Consider the following 27633-nt stretch of genomic DNA (forward strand, 5'->3'; position numbering starts at 1 on the left):
GAGACAAGAATCCTCCTGAGATATGACTGAGGGTGTTGGGAGCACAGTCAGAGTTGGGAACAGGCATCCTTACTTTTGGTTTGTGACACTAAATTGTGTTTGGCAAGAGAAAAAAAATCATACAAATAGAAGGGTTAAGTAGTTCAGGAACCAGTATATTACCAGATAAAGTATTGTCCCTTTGTCCTTCTCTTTTTCACAATTGTTTTCCCAGCTCTAGGTCCAGCTGATACCCTGCTGAAAGGTTTCTATATCCCTCCACATGCTCTGTGATCTTGAAACAGCAGAAACTTCCTTCTGCTCACCTATGTAAGCGTGATAGCCAATACTTACTCAATTACCTTTTGCACCTTTGTTTCACAGAGACATTCTGTGTATAACAATGCCAAACCAGCCAGCAAGGGCATTGCCAGACATGCAGATCTGTCAGACCTCCCTCTGGCAGGTAAGTTGTGATAAATGTACAGACACTGCCTCTTTATGTTAACTAAACTTGTTATTACCTGTTTGCCTCTTCCTGAGCCATTTTTCCTCTTACATGGTCAAGGGAAACAGGGAAAGTGCCTCCAGTGTCCTTGTTTTACAGAGCTTATTAATTTTGTTGTGCTTCTGTTCCCATCTTGATCATAACTGAAAAATAGCTGATTTCTTGTGGTTTGCCAACACAAACTCCCCTTCTTTATTCTGAAATATCCATGGCACCTCTCTAATCCACGCTGTGGAACTGGAGAGGGTTGGAATTTGTTTAACATGTATGTCTCTGGAACAAGCCCAAAGCACTGTCTTCAGAGGGTTTATTTGTTTTTGAATTGAGCTTCATTTGAAATACACCAAACATTTTAGATACTGATGTGACTGTTTTAGGAGCAGTCATATTTGGGCTGGAAATAGTTTATTTGGAGAGTTCTCAAGAGATGAGTTTGTTTTCATTTCACACTTTGCTTTTGTTCTTTTGTCATTTAATATTCTTTTCTACCAGAGTTTGTTTCCCATTTTCTCTAGGGCCCTTTATTTTGATTATCTGGTCCTGAATGTAGTTGTTGCATTGGAATCAAAGTTAGTAACAAGAGATTCTTGAATTTTTAAGGACGGAGGAAATATTACGTTCCTGTAGTGAAACTGCAGGAAGGAACAAAAAAACAAAAAGCCAAAACCTTAAACTGCCAGTCACAACTTCTTGATGGCTAGACTGGATTTTCTGCAATAGTTTGCTAATACAGGAGAGAAATTGAGCCCTGGCTGTGCAAGCAGAAGTGTCTCTTCTGTCTAGGGAAATGGACAGGGTTTATTTACGTGTATCAGTTGGTTTCCAGGAAGTCTTGTGTGAGTGTATAGATCCCAAACACAACATGAGACCTTTTTAATCTCTACCAGTTTACTGTAGAGTGAAATAATCTATCAGCTGTGTAATATGATGCCAGTCCTTAACAATAAATATCCCACTCTACACCATAGATAATTTCTGTTATTACCCATAGAGAGTTCTGTGAAAATCTGTTAAAATCAACAGATATTTTATAAGCCATTTTATGGTAAAAATTTATGGCTGCTTATCTAACAAGTTCCTGTATTTACAGCTTCTCTTTGTACCTGGATTTAATTTAGTTCCAATAATCCATGGCAAAGACTTACTCACTGTAAACTTGTAACAGCTCTGGTTCCAATCTAAATAATCCTAGAAGGCAGTTGATCCAACACTGAATCAAAAATTATCCCCGAGGAAATTCAGAGTGAAGTAGTCTCCGTAATAAAAATCTTCTGGCTGATTCCATCTGACCAGTGTCACAGCAGGGTTCTGTGATGTCCCTAATGTGACCCAAATGTTACATAGTTGGAGAGGAGCATGGAATTCTTCACCCAGAGCTGGTCTTTGGCCGTGATCTTTGAGAGTCAGGGGTTTACTGGCTCCATCTGGAGTTTGTAGCACCCAGAAATAATTTAAAGGGAGCTGAAGCTGAGATAAGAAGGAAGTCACACCTCAGTGATATGGCATTAATTGATAATTGTCATAGGGATGGAGGTGAAAAAGTGGTGTTTCACAATGAGTAATTTCTGATGACATGATGTGCAGTCCTGCCTTGTTACATCACCTCATGTATTGGAATGCAGAGATTTTCTTTTGACTCTATAACAATATATATCATAAATACATTCCATAAATTACATAATGTGTGTAAGAAAAATACAGATGCATCTGCTGTGAATATTTTGAGCCTTCTCAAAGTTGTGTCAGAGTGGATGCCAGACATCAGGAGGAGTAAGTGCTTTTCCCTGGGCTGTATTCAGGAGACAAGAGGCTTTCTTATTACAAATCTGCTAATGGCAGAAAAGAAATCATTGTGCTAGGGTTGCTCAGTCATCTGGTGAAGATATCTGGTGCTCAGCTTTTGAACCTTTAGGACTGTAGATTTTGGTATTTCCCTTCATTCACCTGAGGCCCCTACCCCCCAGCAGGAGTATCAATCACAGGAAACCAGGCAGCCTGTACTGTTGAAATCATCAAAGCCATTCCTTGTTGTGGTCACCTCTAATCTGCTCAAGGTTTCCTAGCCCCATGTGTGTTTAATGAACAAATGAGTACATTTGTTTAGAATCAAAACAACAGACTACATATTGTGTGCTGGGGTGGCAGGACAGTGATTAATCAAATTCCTCAGGCTGCAAACTGACAGCTTTTTTTTTTTTTTTTTTTTTTTTTTTTTTTTTTTTAATTCCCACAGACCTTCTGAAGGGGAGAAATGAAGAGCTGAAACCAGACCATTACCTCCGTAAAAGCCCCTCCCTGGAATCCCTGAGCAAACCTCCCATGGCCTTCAGCAGCAGGATGCTTTCCTCTACCCCCAGCTGCTTGAAACCCCAAAGCAAACTCAGGTATCAGCCCAGTTTCCTGGGAAAAACAGGACAGACCAACAGCATTACCTGGCACCAAGATAAATATTTTCATCTGGAGGACCTTGTCTCCAGAGCAGACTCTGCTGGCTGGTTTTTGGGAATTACCAGACCCTGTTAGATCCAGATATGAAAATACAGATTGTAATGAGCACAGTTATCTGTAAAATGAGAAATGAGGATAGCAAGCTTTCAGGAGCCACTGAGTTGTACACAAGAATTCCATCATGTGTACATGGGGTCAGCCCTCATTATCTGACTGTCATTTTGCATATTGTGAGCTAAAAACCAGAAGAGCTGAGGGCTGAAGGAAATTAGACACGTATTTTTCTTCTCTCTTGAGAAAAAACATATATTTTCCTTTTATCTCTGCTGTTATTTCCACCAGTAGAAGCTGTAGAGTGGAGACAATGTGGGTGGTTTTTTTGTTGGCCTTAAAATGTCCTCAGCTTTCACACTTTTCATTTTATTCAAGAACTTGTTTTGCAGCAGCTCAACTGGGTGTGAATTTACTGTTACAGATTCTTTAGGCAGTTTCTTTCAATTTTACACCTAAATCCTAGTCTTCAATATAGAAAATAAAGAGATTGCTTGAAGGTTGTATAAGTAAAACTGATGAAAACAATAGCAGAAATGTTTGGTTAACACACACCACTGGATAGCCACAGGTTCTGCTTTTTCAGCTCTTCATGTGCAGTGACATCACCTGAACTTACCTCATGTAAAGGAAAATACCAAATGAAACTCCAAAACCTAATTCAGTTTGGTTTATGTTCATGTTCTGTGCTGCCATTCTGCTTTGACATACAGATAATATTTACACACTGGTAAAAATTAAAGAGATTTCCAGTGTGTTTATTGTCTTCTCCCTTCTTCCCTGCTTTAGTGTGGAGAGAAAGGACCCCCTGGCAGCCCTGGCTCGGGAGTATGGGGGCTCCAAGAGGAATGCTTTGTTGAAATGGTGCCAAAAGAAGACTGAAGGTTACCAGGTAAGAGAGCAGATACCTTTTTTTGCTTTAATCACTTTCCTGTAGTATGCAGTGAGCAGTCACTTCAGAGAAGTATGAATATTACTGTATGTTGGTTTTTGCATGTTTACTTTTATGGGCTGTTTGAATCCTGTTCCTTCAGATTTCTTTAACTCTTGCAGTCCCCAATATTGTGTTCTCATAAGTAATTTGTATAAAACCCCAAAATATTTACTGCACTAAAGGTTGCTCATGGTAAGAGAGTGTATATGTGCAGCAGCCTCAATGTAACATCGATTTTTGAAAGTACATTCTAATATTTTTTTCTGTAGTCTTCTGTGGCCAGTACATTATTATGTGAGTTTTTTCTCTAGTCTGGGCAAAGCCAAAGAAATATTTCATTGTGTGGCCTTGACCAAATGAAGTTTGCAGCTTGATTTTACAAAGACTGCTTGAGACTCTCATTTCTTTGCAGAGTGATTTTCACTGTTAATCAGGGATAATGGTTTGTCCAGGTCTTGCATGGCCATTCCTGTGCTTACCTGGCTCATGTTGGTGTGCAGTTGAGTTAAACCCTTGGTTCTGCAGGGAAGACAGTTACAGACAATATTCCATCCTGTGGTAGATGCTGGATGTGCTGGGGAGTCTTGGTTTGGAATGATGTTGGGAGTTTTCTTTCTTAGGAATAATATTGTTTGTTACTTGGAGCAGAAGACAAAAGCAGTTATCACCACATGATGTGCACCCTGGAGCAAGTCTGTAATAAAAGCAGACTCCATATTTTGAAGTCAATAATATTTTTTTTTATTATTTCCAAGCAGCTCTTTACGAGGCATTAGCTGCAGGGTGCAGGAATTTGGAAGAGAGGACAGTAGCTTTCCTTTCAGTTGTTTCTTAGCACTGGTGTGTTCATCTGGCTTGTAGCAATTTCTTCTGAAGGAAGGTGTTGGAGAATGCTTTAGACACAGCTTAGAAAGAATAAGGCCAGGGTTAGTGTTTAGCCTCCAGTTCTGTGGTAATGCCTCAAAGGCTTCAGTGCTGTCCCCTGAACTGTGTGTTTTGTGCTGTGTTGATTTATTTTATATCTCTTCTACTAAAATTCTCCTGGGACTGGATTTGAAAACATGTGGGAACATTCCCATGCAATCCTCAGAAAACAATTAATGAATACAACTTTTCCAAGTCTAACTTCTGTTAAGCCAGCAAACCCATCTCTCAAGTAATGCAGTGTTCTTTCTGGTGGCAGTGTTGCCCTTTTTTGTTTGAAATGGCACCTATGAGGAACTTCCTTCACTCTTAAAACAGTCTAACTCTGAGTTCACTGTTAGAAGTGTTCTCTGAGCAATCAGCCTGTAGTTTTCTTTCTCTAATTTACATCCAAGTTAAATTAAATGTAGTGCTTTCAGAAAAAAAGAATGTGGCTTTGCAAATATATAGAGGCCTGTCTGACATCTCAAGGTGGATATTAAAGTCAGAAGCACCAAAGCACAGTCACAATATTGATTTATGGTGAGAATTTGGCCTCTGTCTTCTCTGCTTTGTTTAGAGGGATTCTCTCTTCGACATTCTTCCTCAGCTTCTCATTCCCATTGCACTCTTTGCTGTGCATTCCCTACCTCATCATGAACTGGCTTTTCCCAGACCCTTGCACTCCCATGGTAAGGCTGATGTTAAGCTCCACAGGGAGTTTTTATCATTCTTGAGTACAAGAAACGAAGTAAAGAACGTCATCCTCCTTCCTGCCTCAGCCACTGCAAGGGTGGAATGAGGTAATGAGCTCCACAGAGCAGAGCCCTGATGACGTGCATGACTTCTTTTCCAGAGATAACACCCCTGTCTGGGAGGCATCTGTGTGAATTCCAGGATAATCTGTCGTGTCTTTGCTCACATGAAGCCCGGAACCAGGGAGAAGTTTGGATGTAAACTCTTTATTCAGACCTGAGAGCATTAAAAAACTTGCTGCTTGGCTGCCTAACTTCTCTTTTCAGTGGCAAAATGTGTGATAGCAGTTCCTCATCTGAGCTGGGGGGGAAGAGGGGGATTCCTTTCTATTTCAGTTGTGATTTCATTAAGTAGTATGAGCAAAATGGAACAGAATAATTGATACTCTCAGTAGCAGCTACTCCCCGTGTCCCAGATTCCCTGAGGAAAGCTGGATAAGTGACCTGAGAAAGTATCTGGAGATGAGGCCTAGGGACCAGCACACAAGATTCCACTTTTTAAATGCTTTAGTTCATACAAAACTTACTCTGTAGATGGAAATTTTCATCCTGCTTCTGGCAAATATAGAATCATATAATTTTATTTAGTTTGAGATCAAGTCCAGTCATAAACTCTCCTTGCATGGACTACAGTGGGAACATTCCCTGGCTTTGAACTTCAGCGTGTTCCCCAGGAGGCAATCTCATAAAACAAACCAGGGACACTGAGGGGAGTTGAGGGAAGTGCAACACAAATTAGCAGTGGCCTGGAGGGCTTTGTTTGCTTTTTAAAAAAAGAAATTGCATGAGTTTACAGTAACTGAGGGGAAACATGAAAGCATCTATGTTTCTGTAATTGGCTGTGTCAATTCTGAGATCCTTATTTAAACAGTGATTTGATATCAGAAAGATATGCATACTAAGAAAAAATATTGAGAACATGAAAACAGACTCACTAAAGTGAAAATAAAGAGGGAGTTCAGTTTAATGACTAGGAGAAAAGAATATGTAAGTAGGATTGCGTGAACTGTGGCACAATTGATGGTGTTTCATTGGTCATGTTTTGGTGCCCAGATGAATGTTATCTGGCATTTTGGCCATTGATTCTAAATAATTATGCTGGGGAGATGTTAAAAAGTCTCAGTAGTGCAACAATTGTGGTGAAATCAGGCTTTGGGCTCAGTGTCTTTGTGCAAAACTTCCTGGTGAAAAATCTCCACCTTAATTAAATCTAATGCATGGTTCCCTATAAGAATTGTGCACTGGCACAGGCTCACTGGCTGTTCCTTCTGCCACTCTGAGTTTGTTGACATCATGGTGTGTCATGTAGGGCCGTGAGGTGACCAGGCTTGAGAAATGCTTTTGTGGCTCTGGAACTCATTTTCCACAAGTCCTTCAAACCACAAAGCCTGCTGAGAGTAAGCTATTTGTGTTAAAATAGCTTTTTCTCTGTTGCCTTGTGGGATTTTTTTTCATCTATTTAAAAAAATGATACATCCTAGCAGCAGTGTGAAGCAGGAATTGGGTGCCTCTTTTCTAACAAGCTCAGTTCCTGTGAGCTGGAACTCCTGGAAGCTGCTGAGAGTCATTCTTGTTGCATTATCACCTTCCATAATCATGTCATTAGTGACTGTGGTGTCATTTAAGTGCCCTGATTCTCTTTGCTCTCTCTGGAGACCATTTGTCAAGGGGCCAAACCTCTCTAGGTTAAAGTCTATTGCTATTCACAGATGTATTGTGAAAACACAGAACTTTAAGAGGCACTTAACCCATGATCATTAGAATTGAGGATTATTGTTTCTGCTACACGTGCTCTCTCTCTAGAGAGGAGAAGGAATTGCCACCATGTTAATGAATATAGAACTATTTTCATGCTTTTTTCAACCACTACACACCGTTCCTGTGGCCCAGAGGAAAAAGGGATCTGAGACTAGCTCTTTCCTCCAGTACATTTTTGTGGGTTTTTTTTTTTGTTCTTAGTTTAGTTTAACAGGACCTATTTGGGATCCAGCACTTGCTGAAGATCCACCATCTCTTACAGTAAAGCTGTGTGGTTGTTTTAAGCAGAAGAATGCTAAATAGGAGCAGACAGGGAATATCCTAGAGCTGATAAAGGGAAATGGCAGCTGTACCTCTGAAAATGTTTGGTTTCCATGTATTTTTGACCTGTGCTTTCAAGCCATTGCATGGTATCACCTCTCTGACTGTGTCAGTGCACCAGCTGTGGATCAAGGCAGCTCTTCATGGAGCAGAGATACAAAAACTTAAGGAGAAAAAGCTGTTGCAGTATTTGCTGTTTGTCAAGTAATTACGGCAAGAGACTGCTCGACTGGTGGTTTGGCAGTGGATGTAATATAAAGCTCTTTATTCTTTTGTGTTCAGTTTAAACTCAGACTAATACCAGCTTTTTGTTTACGAATTTGTGGCTTTCTTTTTCTCACAGGAATTCGCATTCCTTTTCTCTTTATGCTAGGCAGTGTTTCCTCCAAATCCTCCTTGTTCTCAAGCCCTATTCCATGCTGTTAGCCCTTGCTTTTTCTGATTATTTTTTGCCTGGTTTGCTGGCTGGATGAGATCCAGCAGAGATTAAGTGTGACCCAAAGATGCATAAAGATGGACATAACGTATTTCCTTTGGTCAGGTGACCATGGGACCGTTCTCCTTTGGGAGATGGGCTCTGCTGGGACACACAGCCAGGATGGCAATTTTTGGACTGCTGATGCATCCAGCAGGTGCATTCCTGGGGCTGCACTTTGTGAGAACCTGCTTTATAGGAGATCCCAAAGCTCCTTCATGGCCAGTTGTACTTTAACACATTGAAGGATTCTTCTTTATTCTGGAAAATAAGGGCTGTGTTTAGAAACAAGAAGTGTGTTACTTCTTTGTATGTCATTAGTGTGAGGAGTTGACATTCTCTACCTACTTAAGGATTAAGCTTTTCTAATTGTCTGCTGAGCACTTTACCTCACTGGCATCATCTTGGACTGGAGAGAGTAAACAGAGCTGTGTAAATAATGTAAAAAAGAAAAAAATATATGTATAAATGCTACCAGAGTCCTCAGGGTTGGTACTCAGACTGGCAGTTCCAGCAAAGTTGATTTTTCAGCAGAATTAGAGATGAATGGGACAAAACCCAGGATCAACCCTCTGGACCTGGTCAGAATGTAATACCAGGGACTTGGCTTGCTCAAACACTTCCTTTGACACAAATATAATAGAGCTTAGTTTTAAAGCCTTGAGAACCCCAGCACAGCTGTGCCTTTGTCCTGAGGAAGTACAGGAGAGAACCCAGTGGTTTCTTAATCACCAGTTGTGCACTTTCTGCATTACATCGTGTGTTTGTGTCAACAAGTAGCCTAAAACTGTTTCAGTACATTCCCAAATTGTATCAATCTCTCTGTCTCAGGTCTGAACTAGCCAGGTTGCTATCTAAATATTTCACTGGTCAAGAGAAGGAGGTAGGCAGTGGCATTGCCTAATTCTGCAGCACCACTGAGGAGCAGATGAACAGGTTCATTTTCTAAGCAAGGAAGTAAATCCTATCTGCTGTTCTACACAGTTTATGTGCAGCCTGGAAAGGCTGGAATTCCCACAGTGCTGTGGTCTTGTGAAGATTAACAGCAAACCAAATAACTCCTGGGCTGTGTGATGTGGGTGAAGAAAAACACCGCACAAAACCCCTCCAGATTTTGCATGGGCAGCCATCCAGTCATTCTGAGCAGCGTTCATAGCACAGTCTCTGCTCTGGGCAGGACTGGGGAGATCTCCCTGGTGCCACACCAACCTGTGTGCCTGAGATCAGAGCCTGCTGAGCCAGCAAGGAAAAGCATTTGAGTCACACCAGTCACGCAGTCAGGATTGCTCTGGTGGACAATGACACGTCCCCTGAAGTCCCAGCACCAGCCCTTCTGTTCTGAGAGGTTGCACAAGGTTATAGAGCTCTGTGCCCACAGCACTTGTTGCATTTTGATGTTTAGAAGCAGGATATATGAGCAATGGGTTTTTCCCAGGAAGTTATTAGTATATTCTGTAAACTTCTGAGAAGTGGATGAAATTTCTGGCTCTCTCTGTGTTTCTCTGATCTTTGATGAAGAGGAGGATGTTGACTTTTCCTATCTGTACAGAAGTTGAAAGGGGTTTTGCTAGTAGCTCTTGAGATAGGAGAGATTATCCTGTGTTTAAATAAAAAATGACAATATGTTGGTCAGAAATTTTGCTGCCAAGTCTCCTCTGGACCATCTTTGTGATGTTGGTAGTCTCACATTATAGCATTGCCTTGATCTTCCTAGCAGTTAAAATATAGATCACAGAGTCATGTAATTGAATATATACTTCAGTAATAATTGGAAAGATGCTTTGATAAAAAGGGCAATCTTGAGAGATTTTAATTCGGATCAAAGTGCAGGCTGAAAATGTCAAGATAGTCCCATTTTTTTCCAGAATCAAAGCCTGCTGAGCAAGCAGGAAAAAGCATTCTTTTCCTAAATAAAAGTACTTATGGCTGAATGTGTACATGCAGTTTCTCTGTATGTCCCAGCTGGACCCAGGGTTGGTGTCTAGAATTAAAATGCAGCAGCCAAATCACGTCATGGGAGGAATAACCAGGTTGATTACCAATGTAATCACCCCCTCTCAGTGATGCCAGTGCACAAATGTGCTTCCCCAGTGGAGCCAAATAACTTGGGCCAAGCTCTACCTTTTTTCAAATAGAAGGCTTTATCCTGTAAACAAATACAAGTCTCTTGATTGGAGGGATAAAATAAATGCAGCTCTCTCATGCGTAACTTTCTATCCTGCTGGGTAATTTTAAAAATAGCATTTACATTCTGTCCATCCCAAAGTCCAAGACACTTCCCTTGTGTTGCCTGGATGCACTGACAATCAGTGAAAACACTGAATTGATTGGTCACCAGCTGGAACAGCTCCAAACTGGGCATTGAACTGGCAGGCAGCTGGGCCCTGCTGCTGCTTCACCAGTAACCTTTGCTGGGGGGACCCCTCCCCACCTTGTTTCCATCCTCCACCCTGAGCCTGCTGCAGTCTGCAGCCTGCCCCTCCACCCAGGAATTCCAGAACATGCCTAATCTCTGAATTCTCTATAGAGATAATTAGAAAGAGCTGTGGGAGCAGCCAGTGTGGTCATTAGCAATTCTGCACCAGGGCTCCAGGCAGGAAGTAGCTGTGCTGCTGTCTTGGACACAGAGTGGAGCTAATTCCTCCCCCTGTCTGTCCCTCCCTTCTTCCCCAGAGTATCTGTGTGGTCCTTGAGTTGTGCTGCTGCATCTTCCCTGCTGCAGCCTTGGGAATGAAGGGACACAGCCCAGTCTGTTTCTTCTCTGTGCCATTCAGCACTGGTGTCATTTCCAGGGGCTGGTGAGCAAACTGATGGAAGTGGCAAGCAGGGAGTTGCCTTTCAGCAAGGGAGCATAACAAGGGGAATTTAGGCTGAAAAGAGACATGCAGAGCAAAACCCAGAAACTGTCAGTGTCTAATGGGATTATTACAAGACAGAGAACTCCTTAGTCCCTGGTTTTCTGTATAATCCACCTCTGCCTCTGCAGACAGAACTGATTCCTGCTCTGCCTTCTCACGGAACGTGGCTGGTGGAAATTACAGAAATACCAGTAACACTTGATAAATATCTCTTGTCACCATTACCTCATCTCTGAAATGACCCAGACACATCCATAAAATTGCTTCTGCTTAGACCAGCTCTCATTTGGTTTTGTGTGTTTAACAACCAACCCGCTCCCTGTGGACTTGGTTTTTTACATTTTTCTCTCTCCTCTCATGCATAGCAATAAATTAGACCCAAACTGAGGAATATGTGCAAACCTCTGTCACTTTACTAACCTTTAGTGAGACCTTTGAAGTAGGTGACTTTCAGTAATGAGGATGCTGTCATAGGGTCATTTGCATTCAAAACAACTCAGATTATTTGCTAGGAAAGGTTGAAATTCATCCACTTTGTGTTATGTGCTCTGCCAGCAGCTACTCTCAGCCCTTGTTCAGTAGAACTTCTTTTCATTATAAAAAGTCAGTCTTTATATATAAAAATGCAAATGAAAGGAGCAACAAAAGGCACCAATGGAGCTGTTTGGCTCCTTAGGCAGGATGGTTACTCAGTGCCTGGTTGCAGGGATGGTTTCAGTGTCAGTAGGCTCTTGCCTTGCAAGCAAAGGAAACAGGAGGCTACATAATTACTTTATGACTATTACTTTAACTGTCTCCCATTTGCTACTGCTTTAATTTTTTCTTCTCATGAAAACTTCAGCTATTTCAGCACTACCTCTGCCTTGTAACCACAATATCAGAGCTAAGCTGCCTTAAAGAGCTCCTGAACCACAGGAAGAAAGAGCTGAGTTTGAAGAGTGCACAGATCATTTTAGAATGGCTTTACAGTTTACTCTGAACAATGTCTGTAGGACAACTCCTGTTGAGCTTGTTTTAAACACACATATTTTAAAGAGCATTATTCTTGCAGTCTGCCTCAGGTAGGAAAGTTAATACAAGAAAACTGGATCTGATAACTTTTTGGTATCTTCTCTGGTTTTTGAGACTGGACCTGAAACATCTTTGTGTAGAATGCATAATATCCTTTTTGAATTTCTTCTATTTAAGTGTCTCTGCTCTATATGAATTCTGTAGCAAATTGATGTTCAATGATTTTGAAAAGAAATAACCCAAAAAACTCTATAAATCCTCTAATATCTAATGAGCCTCTAAAGGGCTCATTAAAATTCACACTTACTGAAGCAAATGATGAATGGTAAACCCAGAGCAGCACCTGTGGCAGCAGTGGAGGAAGGAGCAAACAGAACCAAAAAAATGTGATGGGAAGCAGTGATTCTTTATAAAGAGAAATGCAGTAAATGGCATGACTTTTAAAGAGCTGGCATCAGTTCCTTTTCAGTTCATAATGCTGTTATGATGTGATTTAACTGCATTTTCAGAGAGCATTCTGTGATCTGAGCTCTGCTGTTCCCTGCATGTGTAATCAGCTATAAGATGTATGGCTAACTGACATACTGAGAGAAGCATTAGAAATATGGGTTATGGGATAGAGTCACAACATTTCAAAGAAATTTAAAGCAATTTTTACAGAGTCTACAGTTGGCTGGGCCATTTGAACCAGAGATATTAATACAGGCTGGAGGATAGGAGGTCACCTGGCTTCCTTCCCAGTCCTGGCTACTCACTTAATGTCTGTACAGCACACAGCATTGCTGTTTTGATTTCTTTTAATCAGAATGCATTACTTTATTCTGTATTCCATTTAAGAGAAAAAAAAGAAAAAATTGGTAAGAGAATTCAGAAAGGTTCCTGGTAGTGGATGGACTAAATGTGTTGTACAAATCACTTCAGACTTGCAACTCCCCATTGAAAATAGCTGTGTGCAGTTGTCATCTGGATGCACCCTGCAATTACATAAGAATCCAGGCAGCCTTTAATTTCAGGCATTCATGCCTTTCATCCCTGTTAACTGAACCTGACCACACTTCCCATTCACCCATAGTTCCAGTAGATTGTCCAGATGTTTTATATCTTTGCTGGAGCATTTCAGATGAACTAGAGTGTTTGTTCAGAAAGGTCCATCATGCCCCATGGAGCCATCCTTCCCTCGTGTTGCTTCTTAGGAAGTGTTTAGAACTCGCCCAGTGAGACCCTGAAGATTCCTTTGAATAGAACCTTTTTGGCTGAACCCTGTTAACCTGGCCCCAGCCAGTTAGAGTGTAGTAAATCAAATTAGATCTGCTGCAGTTTCATGTAGCTATTGTTAAAGATGGGTAGGTTTGGGAGTTACCTGTCGAGGTACCTTGATCCATTTTGCATTAGAAAGGTCAGAGTTCAGATGTGCAGAGCTGTGGCTTCTGTTCAGACTTGTGTTTAAATAGATCCACATAAAACCACTGAGCTGTTCAAGAGGAGCTGAGTAGTGACGAGCTGAAGGAAGCTGAGCCACATGAGGAAGAGCTGCTGTTAAAAACAAGGAAATTCCCTTTTATTTATTCAGCAGATTTATTTTGAAGTATTTAATTTTATATCCTGCACGGGCTGAACCTCCATGATCAGCCACTCTGGCAGGTTCCTGATGTACCATTCCATACCAATAACTTGGGAGAGGCAGGAGGGTGGGAATAATGATGTTCAGATTGTGTTTCTTACAGGGTTTCTTCCTCACACTTCCAGGCTAGCTTCAAGCTGATTTATGTCTGTAACTGATAATTCTGGGTCTCAGGGAGAAAATTATGACTCAGAGAGCCATTGCTGTGGGCCCAGTAACACGTGCATAATGGGAATATCTTGTATCAGGATTTTAACGCACTCAGACTGTAATGAGGAGTGCATGATGTCATTGTTGCTTTTAGCTTGGAGTCAAAGATCGAGTGAAATCTAATGGGGTGGTGTTTTTTTCCTCAGACAAACAAAGGATTGTTTTTAGTGAGAACAGATCACACAGATTTCCCTGGGTGTCTTTAGCAGGGTTCTCTGAGGGCTCTGTTATCTGCAGGAAAGGGTCCCAGGATGGGGGGCTAAGGTCAATCACTTCCAGGTGGTTTGTGTCTTCTAGGCTTGACATGACACTAATACCCCAGATTGTACATTTGTTATCTAAGTAACATTGCCTGGATGTTTCTTTGTTTTAAATTTTACTTTAATATTCAAAGTAACAGACTGCACTGGGCACTTTGGTTCTTTGATAGCTGTGCCCCCTGGTATGCTTCCAGATCCCAGTCTCTGAACATTCCCAGTGTTTCTTGTAGAGGAGTTCTCTTGTGAGCTTGAAGAGAATTAAGTGTTTTCACTGATGGGTGACACTGCAGGAGTGCTGAGGACAGGTCCTGGGGTACCAGTGACCACAGGATGTACTGTGGCTGTATGACAGCAAATTTTTCTTCCCTTCCTGGTGAATGCTGCAACTCGATTTGATCTGAATCCCTACTCCATCTTCCCATTTCTCCCTGCACTCATTCTGATGGTTCATCTTCCCCCTGAGTGGTGCCATCCTTTCTGGGTGTCTCATGAGAAGCCACATGCAGTTTTTCAGAGTTGAGGGTGAGGGTTCTGCTGTGGGCACAGTGGGACACAGAAATCATCCTCCTGCAGCTTGGGACTGTGCATTAACAACCAGCATGGACACAAATAGCTCCCATATATCCCATATATTCAGGGGCTGTGTGCTGGGGAATAGGGAGAGAGGTGTGGCAGCAAGACTGAGACGGGTTCTGCTGCCAAAATAATCAAGGGAAGGGAATAGTTTCCGAGGTGTTCATTCCCTAAATTGTTTTCTCTCTCTTTTTTTTTTTTTTTTTGGTAATGGCTTCAGGGGAGCCAGAGATCTTCCGAGAAATTGGAGTTGTCTCTATTTTGACTTAGTTCCTCTTGGTGTGGTGGAGTGGGGAGGTACTACAAATAAAGCTGCAGTGTAGCAAAACACAGATCACTTTTCATTTACTATGTCCTTATATCCCAAACTGAAAACTATCTCACACAGAAGCCAAGATGAAGTGCCAGGGAGAGGGGTTTGTACTGTGTATGAAATGGAAATGCATTTGTTTAGAGAAAAAACCAACAAAACAACAAATTCATTGATTCTTGTTAGGTATAAAAATGGAACTATAGTGGGCTTGAGTATGCCTAGGTATTTTTATTGTACTGTGAACTGAACAGTTGAGCTGAACCTTTGAATGTTCGTTTTGGGTTTGCATTTAGAACAAAAATTCAGATTTGAGTTCGTTTTGGCGGTTGATTGTGGCAAACCACTTTGCAGCAGATTTCATCTGTGGTTCAAATCTGGTCAGCAGAACCCCATCCTTGAACTTTTGCTTGTTTGTAAGACTTAGATCCCAGAGTTACTGAGGATGACTGGCTGGACAGCACTGTTGGGGAGGTGAGGATTTTTGGATCTGGTTTTGATGTAGACATGAGCACTTCTTATGTGTAGATACTGTGATTTGGGAAGAGGAGAAGAGTTTTAGGTGTATTTAAAATTACAAAGGTAAGTAAAATTATTAAACTGATTCTGAGATATTGAAATAATGTATGAAGGAGCAGTTTTGTATCTCACATGCCTCATAATAGCATAATAAAAATGAGGATAGATACAACATTACCACACAAACAAGCCTTGCCTTTTTGTCTAGTCCTGTTGCTTAACTAAAGCTCTGTTTGTTCCTGTTTCCATGGCCTTTGGGAAAGTGGAGAAACAACCTCCATTTTCCATTTCTGTCCTACAGTATAAAATGAGAATATTGGCATTTGATGATAGGCTATTTGCTGATAAAACATATTGGCCTCAGTAAAAACACTTCTGTAACTTGGCAGTCAGTCCTTTCCCACTAACTGCAGATTGATAAATAGAAAGGAACTTGTTTGTCTAAAACTTCAAGAAAGCAGAATAATCCAGCTCAGCCAATTCCATACACACAAAGCTGGACTTCCATGTTGCAACTTCATGGAATAGGCAGTGCCAAGGCAGCTTTCAAAGCAATTTTTTTTTCTTGTGATGCTGTTCAGCCTCATTTTTGTATTATCTCCACTGCCAGATGTTAATAGAGCCCAGTACAACATGGTGGCTGGTGCAGTGTGGGGATTCAGCTGCTTTCTGAGCCCATTAGAGTTGTAGATTTATTACAGCCGAAGTATTTTAACCTGAAATATTCTCTACTGCTTCAATTTGAGTCATGTTTGGTTATGGACCTTTATTACTAATTGGAAATCCTGTCTGACTGGACCAAGTCCAGGTTGGATAATTAATCAGTGAGGCATCAGAAGCAAGGAGCACGTGCTGTCATAATTCCTGTCTGGATTTTAGTGTGTCTGCATCAGCTGCTGTATGAGGGATGCAGTAAAAGCCTTACCTTAGAGGAGTCTTGAAGGAAAGCAGGAAACAGCTAAATAAAGGAAATGTAGGGCAGGGAGTGTGAGCTGAAGCTGAGCACACAGGAGGATGTGGCTGCTGGGAAGGGCTGGAGGTGACTCCACACGTGCTGGAGTTGGGAGGTGGTGCAGCTCCGTCGTGTCCCGGAGCCTCCCTGCTCCAGCAGCTCCTGCTCTGTATCAGTTCACTGCTTTGCTTTTAGCTGCTATTTGCAGCTACAGCTGCTACTACAGCAGCAGGGCTTAGCCATGGGAATTCCTTAGTGTGCTGGTATGGCCAGGCAGTGCAGACAGGAGCATCAGAAAGGTCACCTTGTTCACAGGAGCAGAACTGGGCTGTGGGCTTGTTTTAACTGCAGCTGTGCCCCCTGAGAGCATCCAGGGAAGAGCCCCAAGTGCACTCTGTATTCCCAGAAATCTTGTATTTTAAAGGAGTTCTCTGCAGATGGGCTGACTTTAAAATACCATTTTGTGTTTCTGTGGTCACTGTAACCCTTGTGGTTCTGGACCTCAGCTGTCACGAACAGGGAAACTGGGCTGCACCTGAGTGCAGCCTTATAGTGAGAGATGTGGCTGGCAAAGAGCAATCCAAATGTCTAAAAAGGAGGGAAAGAAGATTTTTTTTTGTCAATATAAACTCCCAACTCTATTAGGCTATTTCTTTCAAAATATTTCTTCTTCACCTCCCTCCTTTTGGAGATGGCAGTGGTGGGAATGTCACCACAGATATTTCTAGCTCAGCTCTGGGGTTTTTGTTCCATGGCAGCATAAAAACTATTGTTTGGAGAGTTTTTTTGTTGTGTAGCACTGTTGAAGGATGGCTCATGTTTTCTCTTACAGAATATTGATATTACCAACTTCAGCAGCAGCTGGAGTGATGGGCTGGCCTTCTGTGCTCTTCTGCACACTTATTTGCCTGCACATATTCCTTACCAGGAGCTCAACAGCCAGGACAAGGTAAGTTGTGTTGTACGTTTGCAGAATTCACAGTGAACAGAATGGATGAAAAGGGGAAGGAAACCAACAGTGAGAAATGCAGGGTCTGAGTCCAGTGAGTGCTGCAAATAAACACAAAGACAATACCTATTACAGTAAGAATTATATTATGTGCAAGAATGCCTTTTATTAATTGAAACCTCTGCAGAAACCTTTCACTCATAGTAAAGACAGAACTTCAGTGGGTTTCTTTTGCCCAGTTGTAACCAGTTTCACAGCAACCTATTTGTTTAAAACAGAGGGTGTCAGGCAGAAGTAGATGAGCTATTCAAAGACAAAAAACTTGTGAGTGAATAAGACTCAAAAAAGAGCCTGCATGCAAGTGTGGAATCCAGGGGTTTAGTTTTCAAATATACCTTGCTCATTTAAACTTACTGGGTAACCAGATGCAAGGAAAGGTTAAGCAATAGTGCTTTGATGTTAATCCTTCTGGCCTTTTCTTTTTACAGAAGAGAAATCTGCTGTTGGCATTTCAAGCTGCTGAAAGTGTGGGCATCAAACCCAGTCTGGTGAGTGACCTTTTAGTGAGGGGACATTTGCTGCAAACACCATTCCAACACCTTTCCTTGCTGCCATGTGGCAACTCCAGTTGTCACACAGTGGGGAAGGCTGTGCCACCATCAGGAAATTCACAGTGTTAGGAGAACTTCAGAAAGAATTTGTAGAATCATGGAACAAATATAATTTGGAGGAACTGCTGGAGGTCATCCAGTATTGAAATGAGGGTATGGATTATGTCCTCCTCTTAGATGCCAGCTCCAGATTATTCATAATTTTATGGACAGACTCGCCCTATTGCACCATTACATTACATTGTTTTAGTGCTATAAGAAACAGAAAGATGTTAAACTGTTTGTTAAACCGTTCAAAAAACCTTTTCCAAAATTAACTGTGTGGCAAGGCAGAGAGAAATTTAATATGAGGAGAAAATTGTTATGGGCTTCATGAGCTAGATTCAGAAGCAAAGAAGCATCAACTTAAATGAAGTTATATAGAGAACTAATGTTTGATTGCAGACGTAAGAAATATTTTCGATTGTAGAATGCATTAACAGATTTCAGAATTGCACTTGGCCAGTGGATCATTCCAATGGCCCTTTAGGCAGGTGGCTTTCAGGGGCTCTGGGGTGGCAGCAGCAGGGCTGGGTGGGCTCAGAGGAGGGGTGGCCTGAGCGTGGTGCTGTGTCCCTGCAGGAGCTCAGTGAGATGATGTACACGGACCGACCCGACTGGCAGAGCGTCATGCAGTACGTGGCCCAGATCTACAAGTACTTTGAGACCTGAGCTGCACAGCAAGAGGTGGACAGAAGTGGGGAAGAGAATAAAGAATGCTACAGATGCACTCGATCACTTTAAAAACCTGCTTGCTCCTCTTCCACAACCAACCTAAGCTCTTAGTGTGAAAGGAAGCTCTTCCGTAGTTTTGATTCCATCTGGGACTGCAACCAAATAATTCCCTGTTGTCCACCTTTGCAAACCAAATCCATTGGTAAGTTTACTCCCACGTGGAAATTGCAAAGCGTTTTCAAGCACACATGGGATATTTCTGAAGAGGATCCCTTGGGCTAACAACGTTTGCCTTGACGGGAGACCTGCTACACAATGAAGTCTTGAGTCAATGTGGACTATGCTGGTACTCAAGGGAGGCTGGGAGATTAATATTGATACAAAAGCTCACAAAAATGCTCTTCTTGCCAAAACATGCTTAACTCATCCCAAGTACACGTTGTTTTCTTGCCTCCATGTATTTTATAAAACACCTTGACAGATGCACTTAAGCTGTAGAACCCTGAGTTCCTCTCACACATCTCGCCCAATAATTGCACTAATTTACTCATAGCATAACCAGCAGGATGGTAACAGGATCATTTGTAACTCAGAAACCACCCTCTGTTCATCACCAGTTAGTGAAAATAACTCTGAAAGATCCTTTTAGGTGCTGTGACTTCATTTCAGCTCAAACAGAAATAATCTCTTCGAGGAAAAATAGGTTTATGACTCCAACTTCATGACTTGATTACTCTGGGAAGCCAGAGCTTGGTTTCCTGGTTGACTGTGCAGACACAATTATCACAGGAGCATTGCAAATGCAATTTAATAGCTTTAGTTTGGAAGGTGACAGTAATCAGGTGAGCAATACAGTGACATCTCATATGTTTTGTGGATTGAGTGGAGTAACTTCTTCCTTCTGTGTCATTGCTGCTTAGAGGCAGGAATCTAGAGACAGCCTGTGCCCTGGGCCATGAAATACAGCCCCCAGGGCACTGGTACATGCTTGGATATGATGTTATACTGTAAAGGAACACAGTCATGGATCAGTACTAATGGAAGATGCAACCTCACTCCACAAATTACAGCCAGTGTAACTGGAACCCATCTCTGTGCCACAGAAATCAGGCGCCAGAGAGCAGCTTCCCACCTCAGTAATGCTGTTAGGAAATTGGCTGCTAGACACTGTTAAATGGCTGTTACTCTGCTCCTCTCCTTTCACCTGATGAAGTTGAGTTTTGTGTTTGTCTCCAAGGATGGAAGCATCCAACAGGCTGCTGGATTTGTTCTAGGAGCAGGTTTGGGAGAGGATATAAAGGCTGCCTGGCTGCTTTAGGGCATGCTGGTAGGACAAAGTTGGTGTTTAGTTACTGTGTTTAACCCTGGTGCCTTGTGGGCAGTAGTCCTAGGGAGCTAGGGATCATTTCTCTCTTGCAAAAAACACTAGTGCTCACTGCTCCTACCTCCTGGGAAAAGGCTCATGAAATGGAAATGAAATTTCACAGAACAAAATTGGTTTCAGGCTTTCAAGGGCTTTGCAGGTGGCTGATCTCAGCCTCTGGTTCCCCATAGTGCTTTGTTATTTGATTTGATTTTACTTTGTAATGCCATTTAATGAATAACATGTTTCAGACTTGATGTTCTCACAGCAAAATACAGGATTCAGGAATAGATGGTAGAGCCCAGGGCCAGGGAGTGCTTTGACCAGAGAAGATGCTGGAGGAAGGCAGTGTGTGCCTGTTCTGGGGAGGAGAAAATCATCACTTGCTCTTGGTTTTAGTCTGGAATTTATTCTAATCCCTTGCCTCTGGGAAAGTCCAATTCCAGTCTTTGGAGAGGCTGTGTGATAAAAATGGACAGGGGAGTGCACTGGCAGTGTCCCTGCACACTGAATGTCCTCCTGCACTGTGAGAAAGCAGCTGTGAGTGCTGCCACAGGCAGTTCCTTGCTGGAGAGCCCTTTCTGGATGGAGCTCACTCTCCAGGATTTCTCAGCAGACCCTGCTGTCCATAGAGAACCCAAGATGAGTTGCTCTCCCTGTTCTCCAGTACAGGATAATATGGAAAAAGAAAACTCTGCTGAGCAGAGTTCCTTGTGGCACTCAGACTGCAGGGCCCCCATTGCCTCGTGGATGCAGCAGCTCTTTTCCCTGGAGGTGTCCCTTGGCAGGGATCCCAATTCTCTCCAACGGGCTGTAGTTCAAAGCTGGAGTGAAATCAGCACAGAAAATTCCATATTCCTCAGTGGGCTTTGGATTGGGCACTTGCAGGGCTGAGAAAAACACTTTTAATTCCCAGTGTCTGGTAAACATCTCAAAGTCAGAGTAAATAATGTAAAAAAAGGGGAATTTTAACCCTGTGGTCACTGGAAGGGTGTCCAGTGTGGCTCAGTGTCCACTGGGTGTGTGTTACCTCCTGTGTGAGCTCTTCTGACACTGCTCTGTCCCTCCAAGGCTCACTTTACCCTTATAAACCGTTCTGGGGGATCCAGTAGCTTTTTTTTCTTTTTCTTTTTTTTTTTTTTTTTCTTTTTTTTTCCAAAATGATTTGCACAAAGAAGTGTTTCTGTCATCTCTTTGCAGCTTGCTCTCCCATGCCCTCCAGTAGTATAGACCATACACTAATTCTGCCCAGTTCTAGTGGTATATTCCTAATTTTTTTTACTTAGCTAGGAGATAAAACACGGAGTTATAGTAGGGAAGAAGATACTTGGTTTTACCTTTTCTTCAATGTTACTGTTCTGTCCTCAAACCTGCAAAACATCTCATTTTGATACTTTGAGAGATAGTTTTCTGGATTATTTTTTAACACTAAGGATATTGTTTATCTGTTCATTTAACTGTTACAGTATTGTGGGATGTCTTATTCCTTTTAAACCTTGCACAGTTACATTTCTAGACCTGGATTTTCACAGGTTGCTGTTGTTTTTTTTCATGCTGCCTTAAAATTTCAATATGAATTTAAATTTATCCTACACTACATGCTGCAGACTGGCCTGGTTTTCAGAGACTCTACAGGCCCTTGTGAGACATCTCAGACTGGAGCTGCAAAACGAAAGTTCAAGCTGCCTTTAAAGTTAGGGAATTTAATTAAGTTAAGCAAGAGGGTGCATGGATAGTCTTTATAGAAGTTCTAGGAATTCTCTGAAAATGTCCTGGATGTGATGATATATGACAAGGATGGTGTTGGGCAGTAGGTTTGCCTGAACTGCCTAAATCCTTTCTGACTTTGCCTCTTAGGAGTAATGGATCTTTCCCTGGTGTGCAGGCAGATAAATCTTGTCCCTTGCTCCCTGAATTTGTCACTCACAGTCCCCACCTGCCCCTGGGTGTGTCTGTGGGACTGCAGGGAACCAAAGAGCTGATTGGGGATGAGCATGTGAGAAGAAGGGTTAGGAAGGGGGTTTCAGTGACATTCCCTGGAGGGATGTGGCAGTGTGTGGCTGTTGTGCTGTAGTGTCAGAGAGGAAAAGAGATCCAAGTGTGTGAGGTGCAGTCTGGCTCCTGCAATTTCGGGTGAGACAGAGAAGGTACAAATTGTTTCGTGGCTTGGGAAGGTACAGAGGTGTGAGGAGTGAGCCCAGAGTCAGCCCTGTGAGGAGATTTTCTGGAAGGGCTGAGGAGCTTTTTCAGAAAGTTCCTGGTGAGACTGAGGGAGATCCCAGCATGTGAGGAGAGGGACAGGGGACAGACACCTCTGGGGCTCTTTGACAGCAAAGGACATCAGAGAATCTTAGGGCATTCCTCCTAAGAGTGCAGCCTGGGGGGTCTCAGCAGATGAGGAGAGGACAAGCACAGCTGGCTGCCTTTGCCAGGCTCCCCTTCCCCTGCCTGTGACAGTCGTGGCAACACGAAGGGGACAAAGATTTCCTGGTTCTTCCTGCACTGCAGCAAGGCAGCCGTGCTAAGCAGAAGGATTTGGGGCTTAAGCAGGGTCCCTTTAAGTTTTGGCAGTTTTCTTTCTGTGGTTTGAAGTTGGTTTTTACAGGTTTTCTCTCTCGTGTACATGCAGCCAGTTCTGTGCAGGTTTTCTGTCTGAACCAAGTGCAAGCGGCAGAACGATTGGTTCTTCCCAGTTTGATTCCTGACCTGGAACTCTTCCAAAATCCACCTTTTGGCTTCCCTGCCTTTCCCCCTTCCTTGGCAATGACCACATGAGCCTGGGCTTGTTGGTTTGTCCTCCCTCATCCTGCTGTGCTGGGGGTACCAGCAGCAAGGATCTGACTGGGCCAGCTCTTGGCAAAGCTGAGCCTTGTGCATCTGATCACAGGCAGGGGCTGTATGGGATGAGATTATGCATTTTTCCTGTCACAAGAGGGCTTTTTGCCTAAAAAGACTCAGGGCATGGAGCATTAAGACATTTTTAAACCCAGCAATAAGTTCTACTATGCTCAGCTGTGTTGGTTTGTACCAACTCCAGTGCCATCGACGCTCACCCACCGACAGGTTCAGAACCAGCTTCTCACTGAACTGCAAGTAACTTTTTTTTCTCAACTGATGGTCTCTCCATTTTTGACTTGCACGTGTGCCAAGTCCCATTGGGCAGTGCTGGACACAATGTTTTTATTGACTGTTGGTCCAGGCTTGAGTTTGTCATACGGGATGATCACCTCTGACAGTTTTAGCTTTCCCTGTTGGGTACAGATGTTACATCGTAATCTAATTTATACAAAGAGCACATTAGAATGTACATACTAAGCGTTGCAGATTTGGACATGCTAATATTTAAATATTAACATTATTAAAATGTATGATGCAAAAATCTGTGTAATATTTCTAATAAATCTTTTTCTGTTTCTGAGGTTTGTTGAAATATTTCAGTTACCTACGTACAATACAAAATCCAAAGTACCTTCCAACCCTGGAAGTATTCAAGGCCAGTTTGGATGGGGCCCTGAGCAGTCAGGAAGGTGAGATGAGTTACAGCTCCGAGTTCAAAGCACCTGGAAGGCAGTGACAGAACATTGCAGAGGGTGAGCAGTGTGTGCACAGTGCCAGAAACATCCCTTGGAGTCTTCCAGCCGCCATCCCCTCTACCCACAGAGCTTTCAAAGGTGCTGAGATCAAGTTCCAGAGCATTTTCACAGAGCCTGCTTTTGTCCCACGAAGGTGGTGGCAGCAATTCCAGAACAATCAAGCTGCTGAGTCAGCAGAGAAAAGGAGATGATGAAAGAAATGGGCATTTAAAGCTCTTCAGGCCTCTCAGGTGTGGTTGTGTCCTGCTGGGCAGGTGAATCCCTGTGGGAAAAGTTGTCGTTTACATAACCCAAACTACTTTGCCTTTCTCCACCTTAGTGCTGTGTTTCAGCCCTAGATTTTTAATGCTGGGCATTAAGTGATGCTCCCAGGCTCTGCTGTCCCTTTCTCAGAGTACACTCCTGGTGCTTTGATTCATTTGTGGGGAGGGCTGGATTCTCTGTGGAGATGGCCAGTGAGTGATAGCCATGGGTAGGTTTGGTTCAGCCAGAGACTGAAAATGAAAGCTGAGGCCAGTTATTTTCCCGGGGTGATTGGTGGGTGGTTGTAGGTGGGGTGAGAAGACAAGATCCAGGGCTGCTTTGTGCTCAGTGTGCTTTTAGTGCCAGGTGACTCCGGATGCTTGGAGAATGTGGATTGGTGTGGAAAGAAGAATTTCCTTCCTGACTGATGAAAGGTGGAAGCCAGAACAGATGGAAGAGAAGCATAAGCAACGTGAGTAGAATAAAGAGTCTTCCAGATGAGCTGCAAAGGTCAGAACCAGGTGGCTGAAGCCTCACAGAATTACTCAGGGTTTGATACTGGCATGGAGCAGGACCCTTGAGTAAATGTCACCCAGGAGAGTCAAATGGTGGAGGAGTCACTGGTTTTATTGAGCTTAACAGGAGGAAAATGAAGCTGTAAAATGCCAGAGTGGGTAAACATTATTCACATATCCATAAAGTGAACTGCTGTCCCTTCTTGAATACACAGCAATGACCGAGGCTTCATCTTCACCCCCTCAGCAAGAGTTTAAGCTGGTTAAAGAGAAAATAACAAGATTTAAGAGAATTAACGTGGGAGCAAATACCTTTCTTAACCTGCTCCCCACAGCTGCACACCTTCTGTGCAAAGCTCCTGTTACAACTTCTCTTGGCTTAAAAGAAAAGCATTTATAGCAGTTCAAACCTTTATTCCACCTTGATGTGCTGTAACTTTTGCCTCCTCAGTCAGCTCATCCTTTCTCTCACAGGAAGCCACTCCCAAGCTCTAATCATGGAAACAAAAGAACTCCCCAGGTGAGCGATTCGTCAGGACATTCCCAACATTCTCCCAACGGGATGTAACTCCTTGGGGTTTTTTCAGTTATAAAACATTTGTTACTTTCCTTACCCGTATCTGAACTGCGGCCAGGGCAGGTCCAGTGAAAGCTGTGAGTGAAAGTGTTCAGCCCAGGCAGCCCGAATGTGTCTGAATAAAAATAATTTATTTATAAATAATAATCTCTGCACAGCTCAGCCCTGAAGAGCCCCTCTGGGAAGGGAGAGTTCTGTCTGAAGCTTGCAGAGGGGTTAATAATATTAATAATAAACAATATGCCATGGGATAGTGCAGGCCAGTTCTTCCCCTCAGCTGTGATTAGACATTGCTTTCAGAGGGACTGAGCTCAGAGGGTTTCTGATGGAGTCTTGCAAAGATGGAAACCAAGTTCACCTTAACCAAGTTCTTGGGCTTTAACAGCACCGGTTTTCCTTTTGCCAGTGGTTGTGGAGCGTGGACAAGACAAAACCCACATCTCTGATGGAGCAATCCACCAGGGGCTGTGTAATAGCGACCTTGGGGTTCAGACAGGTTGTGAGTGCAGATTCAGCTTTTGCTGGCGGCTGCCTGTGCACAGGAAGGTCAGTCCTGCCCCTGCAGTTGCTCATTTGTATTTTTGTGTATTCTGCAGTTTCCCTTCACCACAGCTAAGCTGCTCTTTAACCCCTGGGTGACCTGCCTGGCCCTGCCTGTGAAAGGAGCCTGATTTGGGGGGATCAAAAGTGGTTTTCAAAGCTCTAGCTGGGACCTGGAACACCACAGGGTTCTGCCTAAGTCCTCTGACAGCCACAGATAATCTCAGTAGTAATAACAGGTATTTATAAATCATGAGCTCATCTTGCACAGAGAAAGCTGGCTGAGGGATTTGAACTAAATCTTGCTTTTGTTTTATGGAACACAATTCCATATTCAGAGCAGTTGTGTTGTACCCGTTCAAGACCTTTCATTGCATTCATTTGGAGCTCCAAATCTCACACCTGTACATGAACCTGAATTGCTTTAAAAGCTCAGGATGACGACTCATTTTCCTGATGTCAGGGCTCGGCAGGGAGCAGAAGCACTTCTCCTTTTGCTGTGGAGTGTTGATTGGGAGTGAAGAGGACACTCAGCAAGGTCTTGGGAGTATGAACTGTGAAGGCTGCCCGGGAAGCAGCTCAGCTCTGAATTAAGTAGTCACAGGTTGTTTAAATTGCAAAGGGCATCAGTGCCTATGCAGCTTCTCCGGAGCCGATGTTGGCCTGGAAACACAACACTTCCATTGATTTCTCGGGGAAATTGGCTGTACCTGCTCCACCAGTATAAGGTACCCGCTGGGAGCCCTGTTCAGGGCTCAGCACTGTGGGCCTTGAGCAGCTTTGCTTCACAAATCCTGCTGGAAGAGGCACTTGGCTTTCCACCCCAGAAGCTGGTTAATACACAAAACCAAACACAGAGGAAAAAAAATGAAAAGTTGCTTCAGAATGATGTTCTCATACCTTGGCCTCTGCTCAGCCAAAATCTCCTTCCTTTTTAATTCAACCGCTTTGGTGGAGCCGTTTATGGTTTAGGGTTTTTTTCAATCCTGTGGTTACTTCTTTGTTTTTTAATGACACAATTTCTAAAGAATTCACACACCTGCGTTGTTGTGAGATGAGTTCTTGTAGATAATTTAAAGCACCAGTTTGAGATGCCAGGATAATACACACTTATTATCTGGCAATGACCCTGGGGACTAGGAAAAATCCGAGTTTGTTCATCTGCAGTTTACGATCTTAACGTAGTTTTTCTGTTTGGTTTTCCAAGGGTTTTGCCGAATGATTGAAATCTCCAGTATGGAAAGAGCTTTCCTTGGAATTTCACTCTTTACTTTCCATCTCTTCCAGCAAAACGCCTGCAGCCCTACAGCTACAGACCTTACCTTGGGCCATTCCTCTGCTCATCATTTAATTCAGGGCTCATCAGGAGCCTTTGATGTGCTAATGCTCAGCACAGTGTGGGCAATAAAAATGCGGAGGTGTCACTGCCTGCAAGTTATCCAAAAACATCCATTCCTTTCACCTGGCTGGGGCAGACCGAGCAGTTCAGCCTGTCAGTGGCAAGCACGGCTTTTGTACCACTCTGCGGTTTAGGGGTTGTGTTTTGTCTTGGGAATCCTTTCTCGGAGCCAGGCTCGGGACAGGCTGTGTCTTGTCCAGGAAAACAGCTCAGAAGTACCAGTGGAGACTTGAGTGGGGATGGGGCTCGGCAGGCAGTGCCAGCACTCCCAGGCTGGTGGCAATGCCTCTGTCTCTCCCCATTCCCCCGTGTCCAGGGCAGCTTTGGGGTGGAGCTGCTGTCCATGGGAAGGGATGGATGGTGGCTCCTCTGCTTGCAACGCCTCCAGTGCAAGGAACAGAGGCAGTTCTGCCCACTGCCGCAGCACTCACTGGTCGATGCTGCCAAAGGCACTATGATGATGTGCCCGAAGCAGCAAGACAGATGAACTTACATGGCATCCACCTTTATTTTTGATAACCAGGTGATATCTGTGACCCTTTGCAGCAGAGACACTCCCACTTCAGCGCTTGTTCCTTAACTCCGTGGGCTTAGAGAGGAAAAGTTGTTTGTTGAGGTCGCTGAGGAGTGTCTGAGCTGGCAAATCTGGCTGCGGGACCAGCGAAGAACATCTCAGCTCTCAC

The 27633-nt window shown here is 43.2% G+C and overlaps 1 protein-coding gene across 2 annotated transcripts in view; it reads left to right on the forward strand.

Moving 5' to 3' along the window:
- Positions 1 to 21209, forward strand: part of SPECC1 (sperm antigen with calponin homology and coiled-coil domains 1) — a 74339-nt gene extending 53130 nt beyond the window's left edge. For both annotated transcript variants that reach the window (XM_066333432.1, XM_066333433.1), the window contains 6 exons: positions 364 to 445; positions 2721 to 2871; positions 3776 to 3878; positions 17279 to 17395; positions 17884 to 17943; positions 18628 to 21209. In XM_066333432.1, coding sequence (XP_066189529.1) covers positions 364 to 445; positions 2721 to 2871; positions 3776 to 3878; positions 17279 to 17395; positions 17884 to 17943; positions 18628 to 18717 — 603 coding nt within the window. In that variant the 3' untranslated portion in view covers positions 18718 to 21209. The remainder of the gene's footprint in view (positions 1 to 363; positions 446 to 2720; positions 2872 to 3775; positions 3879 to 17278; positions 17396 to 17883; positions 17944 to 18627) is intronic.
- Positions 21210 to 27633: the final 6424 nt, after the last annotated feature.

The sequence above is a fragment of the Sylvia atricapilla genome, chromosome 20 (genome assembly GCF_009819655.1).
Source record: "Sylvia atricapilla isolate bSylAtr1 chromosome 20, bSylAtr1.pri, whole genome shotgun sequence".
Classification (NCBI taxonomy): domain Eukaryota; kingdom Metazoa; phylum Chordata; class Aves; order Passeriformes; family Sylviidae; genus Sylvia; species Sylvia atricapilla.